Genomic DNA, 6,000 nt, shown 5'->3' with positions numbered 1-6,000 from the left:
CGCTTGCTCATCTGCCGGCCCGGGACTGACATGACGAGTGGAGGGGAGGGAGAACATGTCTGCTCTCCTCCCCTTCTTGTTGGTGAATGGATGTATTGCAATACATTCAGTGGAACCCAGAGGAGACATTCAGGTTATTTTAGACCCTGCATGTCTCATTAAAGAGAACCTGTCACCTAAAACTCTCTACATAAAAAAACATTAGTACACCCTAATACACAAAATCCCCCCCCCCCAAAAAAAAAATGTTTTTAGGCCCCCCCACCCCCACATGTACACACATAACAACGTAATGCATGTGTCAGGGGCACCTACACAAAAAGTTGATTGCGATACACATGTTACTTATTGCCACATATGCCACAGTGAGAGCAATATTTCTAGCACCAGACCACCTCCATAAACTATTAGACTTCCACTGTAATTTTTATTCAGTCTTTCCTACCTCTAGTTTGAATGCAGTGAAATTATTACTAGAGAGGTGGTTCACACTGCTGGGACCTGCAAGTCAGCATGACTTTGCCAGGCAAGTTCAAAGCAAGTATGAGGAAACTTCGAGGCAACTTTGAGGCAACTTTGAAGCAACTTCCGGGAATGCCTGGGTAGACTTCCTGTAATGTCAGATGCAAATCACATACAATTAAGATAAGGATCCGACTTGGAGGCAACTTCCATTAAAGGGCACAAGTCGAATAGAAGTCACCTTGAAGTAGTACAGGAACTTTTTCTAAAGTTGAAGCAACTTCAGTAGTGCTAACTAAGACAGCTCTCATTGATTAAAATGGGATTTCACATGTCACGCGACTTGGAGTATAACAAGTTGGATCCCAAGTCGCAACAGTGTAAACCGAGCCTTCAAGTAGACCTGAACTTAAACAGTAAAGACCTTTTTTCCCTTCTACAAAATTGCAGGAGTGAGATTCGGTGGTATCTCTGTGGTGCTGCTCACAGTTCTCCTTACTGGAGGCTCTGACGTGAGGAAGCAAAGCTCTGCCACCCCCACTTAGAGACACAGTGCAGAACAAGGCATGGTAAGTCAGTAGTAGGGAAAAGATAAGCTGCAGGGAAATCACAGGCATTACTAGGGACTAGAGTGTTGTTCTCTGCTTGCCAATTTTTGATACAGCTTCCAGCATTTAGTTACTGTTTAAAACAAACACGAAATGCACATTTTATGATGTTATACACTTTAATGCTAAATGTCCAGGAATTGAAGAAAAATTGCGAAATTAAATATATTCCATAAATAAAATAAAGCTTCCTAAATATTTATTAACACCAACTCAGTCTGTCTATTACCAAGCATTAAAAAAATGAAGCAAAATAATATTTATTGAGACGTCTACGTTTGAAGGAAAAAGCAAGTGCAAAACATTGGAATCCAATAGGGTTGACCGCAGACAGCACCGGTTATACAAATCCCGTTGGCTTTCTATTTACACCAGTAATAATACAAATAAAATGTTATCCCATGCCTTCGACTGTGAAATACGTTGGGTCCTGTTTGAAACAGTTTCCATTTCTGCCGACCTTCTTGTAAAAAAATAATTAAAGAAAGAGGCGGGAGCCAACTTTTTTTTTAAGAAAATGTTACATAATCAAAGCCGGCATGCTATAATCACACATGGGTAAAAAGCTCTTGGAACACATTAGAAAAAATAATGTATTTCACCATTAGGTTCATCAAGAATCGGAGGAAGATTTTTATTCGATATATGCTGAAGATTCTCTAGTACTCAGGGCTCGATGGAAAATATGACCCTTTTCCAGGCAGTTTTCTTTAGCGATATAAATATGATATTGGTCCAAGAAAGACGAAGGAAACAGAAGTTTTACTTTTTTAGTTGAATTTCCAGCTAGATATATATTTATATATATTTACATGTTGTTTATTATATAAAACTGTAATCCAGTCGGCCAAATTTTGATGTTTCAACACAAAATGGTTGAACGTTTCCAGCCCCGTTGTTGGCAAAGTCGAAGTATAGATTTTGTTTTTTTGTTTTTTTGCTTTCCAAGGTGAAATCTATTTCACATAGTGAAATCGCAAAGAGTTTGTCGGTATAAAGTCAAAAGTGCAAGTAAAATATCCATTTGGCTTGTAAATCCTTAATATGCTTTTTTTTTTTTTTTAATAAAGTTTTCATATGGCCTCTTCAGGTTCATATGACGACTGCCAAAAATATTAGGATCTCGGATGAATCTGAAAAACAAGCATAAATATCTATAATTTTTGGGATACATGGGCACAGTAACAAAATATAAATATATAAGCATAACCACAGTATAGATGTCACTAAATAGCATTGCTATGCACATAAGAGCTTTGCCCACCTAACTTCTAACCTACTAGGCCCAATCTCATGTCACAGCCATTAGACATTGTCAATGGTTCTACATCAGTTAGTGAATGAAGTGAAACAAAATTAAACATTTTAACAACTTTACCTTGTTCATTAGGATGACAATTTTCTTTTTACAAAGTGAATTTTTATCTAGCTTAGTGTATTGGTGAAATTATATATATATTTTTTTTTTTAGCAGAACTAAGGGATGCCTAAAAAAATATGTGAAAAGGAGCCTAAAATGCTGCTTGATAAAGAAAATACAAAATACTAATATGCAATATTTTATTGTTATGGGCTTTTTGAATAGTAAATAGCTCACACGCATATGTACTTCTTCTGGAGTGACTCTATGATATTCTCTGTCTGATTTCTTGTTATCTGAATAAGGGCTCATACACACAGGTGTTTATGGCTGTACAATGTACAGTATTTCACAAAAGTGAGTACACCCCTCACATTTTTGTAAATATTATAATATATCTTTTCATGTTACAACACTGAAGAAATTACACTTTGCTACAATGTAAATTAGCGAGTGTACAGCTTGTATAACAGTGCAAATTTGCTGTCCCCTCAAAATAACTCAACCCACAGCCATTAATGTCTAAACCGCTGGCAACATAAGTGAGTACACCCCTAAGTGATAATGTCCAAATTGGGCTCAATTAGCCATTTCCCTCCCCGGTGTTATGTGACTCATTAGTGTTACAAGGTCTCAGGTGTGAATGGGAAGCAGGCGTGTTAAATTTGGTGTTATCGCTCTCGCTCTCTCATACTGGTCACTGGAAGTTCAACATGGCACCTCATGGTAAAGAACTCTCTGAGGAACTGAAAAAAGAATTGTTGCTCTACATAAAGATGACCTAGGCTATAGGAAGATTGCCAAGACCCTGAAATTGAGCTGCAGCATGGTGGCCAAGACCATACAGCGGTTTAACAGGAAAGATTCCACTCAGAACAGGCCTCACCATGGTCGACCAAAGAAGTTGAGTACACGTGCTTAACGGCTGCCAGCATTGCTGCAGAGGTTGAAAGGGTGGGGGTGTCAGCCTGTCAGTGCTCAGACCATATGCCGCACACTGCACTAAATTGGTCTGCATGGCTGTCGTCCCAGAAGGAAGCCTCTTCTAAACATGATGCACAAGAAAGCCCGCAAACAGTTTGCTTAAGACAAGCAGACTAAGGACATGGATTACTGGAACCATGTCCTGTGGTCTGATGAGACCAAGATAAACTTATTTGTTTCAGATGGTGTCTAGTGTGTGTGGTGGCAACTAGGTGGGGCATATGTGTCTTGCCTACAGTTAAGCATGGTGGTGGGAGTGTCATGGTCTGGGGCTGCATGTGTGCTGCCGGCACTGGGGAGCTACAGTTCATTGAGGCAACCATGAATGCCAACATGTACTGTGACATACTGAAGCAGAGTGTGATCCCCTCCCTTCGGAGACTGGGCCGCAGGGCAGTATTCTAACATGATAACAACCCAATACACACCTCCAAGACGACCACTGCCTTGCTAAAGAAGCTGAGGGTAAAGGTGATGGACTGGCCAAGCATGTCTCCAGACCTAAACCCTATTGAGCATCTGTGGGGTATCCTCAAATTGAAGGTGGAGGAACGCAAGGTCTTTAACATCTACGAGCTCCGTGATGTCGTCATGGAGGAGTGGAAGAGGACTCCAGTGGCAACCTGTGAAGCTCTGGTGAACTCCATGCCCAAGAGGGTTAAGGCAGTGCTGGAAAATAATGGTTGCCACACAAGATAATGACACTTTGGGCCCAATTTTGACTTTTTAACTTAGGAGTGTACTCACTTTTGTTGCCAGCGGTTTAGACATTAATGGCTGTGTGTTGAGTTATTTTGAGGGGACAGCAAATTTACACTGGTATAAAAGCTGTACACTCACTACTTTACATTGTAGCAAAGTGGCATTTCTTCAGTGTTGTCACATGAAAAGGTAGAATAAAATATTTACCAAAATGTGAGGGGTGTACTCACTTCAGTGAGATACTGTATATTTGCCCACATTTAGGTGCCCAGAGGTTATATACTGGTCTCAGCATATATATGCATATGCATATTGACGACAGCTCAGGTCCCAGACTGCCTGCAATCAAGGGCGTATGTTTGTACACCTAGATGTGTTTATGCTAGGATCATCTTATACCTGCATACAGCCGTATCCTTTAATTTATTTGTACAGATGGCTGTACAAAACACCTGTGGCTCCTGGGTGTCGAAATATGTCGGTATTTTACATATGTATATGTCTGTGTGAAAGAGCCCTAAGAGGTATCCAAATAGTTGTACAGTTCTGAACTCTCAGGAAGTGTCATTACCTTCATTCTATGCTAAACCAATGAGTCATGACTGACGTGAGAGGTCTACAATGGCGATGGACAATCTATGCGCCTCATACTGTGCAAAATAAGTACACAGCATTCTGTGTAAATTGATTCCGAATTATTGTAACATTAGCCACAGTTGTGTACACAATAATTTCAACATCATAGATTATTACCATTTAGCTTGCATCATTACACCCTCAGACAGCTAGAGTTGACCAGGCATGATAATCTGCGTTCAAGGTAAGAATAACTGGCTTGAGCACAATCTTAAGGCACCTATCAATGCAGTTCTTATTTTTAAATATTACAGCAGCCCATGGAAAGCTTAGTGTTCATATTATCACTACAACAGAAACAGAGTGGAAGCTCAAACTATGTTTTCTAGAGTCTATGCAATACGTGAAGTTGACCTGGGGCTGTTTCCCTTTACAGATGATTGCTCAGTGTTGTATGTCAGCTCTGCCTTACCCCAAACAATCTGTACATCTGTAATTCTTGTATTAAAATGGTTATTATGTTGGCAGTTTAAAGGAATCCTGTGAGTAAGCAAGCAGGGAAGCTGTTGACATTATCTTGTTTTTTCAAACAAGGCTTGTGCTGAGAAAAACAAAGTGGCATCCTTTGGCCTTAAACAAGTATGCAGAGTCAAGTCAGAAATTCTGGCATCTTCCCAATCTCTGTAAAACATGCACTGGTCATCCGTATACTTGCAAAACCCTTGTTGGACCCCACTTGTTTGAACAACTTAAGACTCATCTCCCTGCTCACATTTACTTCCAAAGTTCTTCTCCTTTTCTACAACTATCTGAGCAGCTTCCTCGCTGGACCCGTATTACCTTTTTTACAACTTGCCCCTCCCTACAAAGGTTGAAGCAGGAGTATATATCTAACCCTTCTGACTCCACAAGGGTGGCTATCTGCACAAGAAGCTCTTGCTGATTTGGCCCAGTCTCATAACTTGCATTTTATGAAAGAGGGGAACAAACTGGCCACCTACTTGCGAAAATATTAAATGTTCTGCAAACTTCACAAACCATAGGTGCATTGATAACCTGAACTGGCACTTTGGTTAATTCGCCCGAGTGATGGTAGAATTTGTCCGGTATTACTCAGATATTTATCAATTGTACACACTGGAATCTCTCATGCAGGTTTTATCTGTTGACCTGCCTAAATTGTCCCCATCTCATCTAAGTTTGTATCTGTGACGGTACTCACCGTCACTGGGAGTGAAAAACAGATACTTAACAGTTTGGATTGCTTCAAGTGGGACAGTAATATTTGCAATATCTCTGAAGAAATAT

General features: G+C 40.1%; 1 protein-coding gene across 3 annotated transcripts in view; it reads right to left on the bottom strand.

Annotated features, from left to right (window-relative positions):
* Nucleotides 1–1,305: 1,305 nt before the first annotated feature.
* Nucleotides 1,306–6,000, bottom strand: part of TAFA1 (TAFA chemokine like family member 1) — a 678,093-nt gene continuing 673,398 nt past the window's right edge. For all 3 annotated transcript variants that reach the window (XR_014225583.1, XM_082265573.1, XM_082265572.1), the window contains one exon: nt 1,306–2,203. Coding sequence is in view for 1 of the 3 variants with exons in the window: in XM_082265573.1 (XP_082121699.1) it covers nt 2,186–2,203 (18 nt within the window). In the remaining 2 variants the exon portion in view is untranslated. The remainder of the gene's footprint in view (nt 2,204–6,000) is intronic.

This window comes from Pelophylax lessonae, assembly GCF_965119305.1.
Source record: "Pelophylax lessonae genome assembly, chromosome: 8".
Classification (NCBI taxonomy): Eukaryota; Metazoa; Chordata; class Amphibia; order Anura; family Ranidae; genus Pelophylax; species Pelophylax lessonae.
Note: the sequence above shows the minus strand (reverse complement) of the source record. Positions and strands in the feature narration are given on the sequence as shown.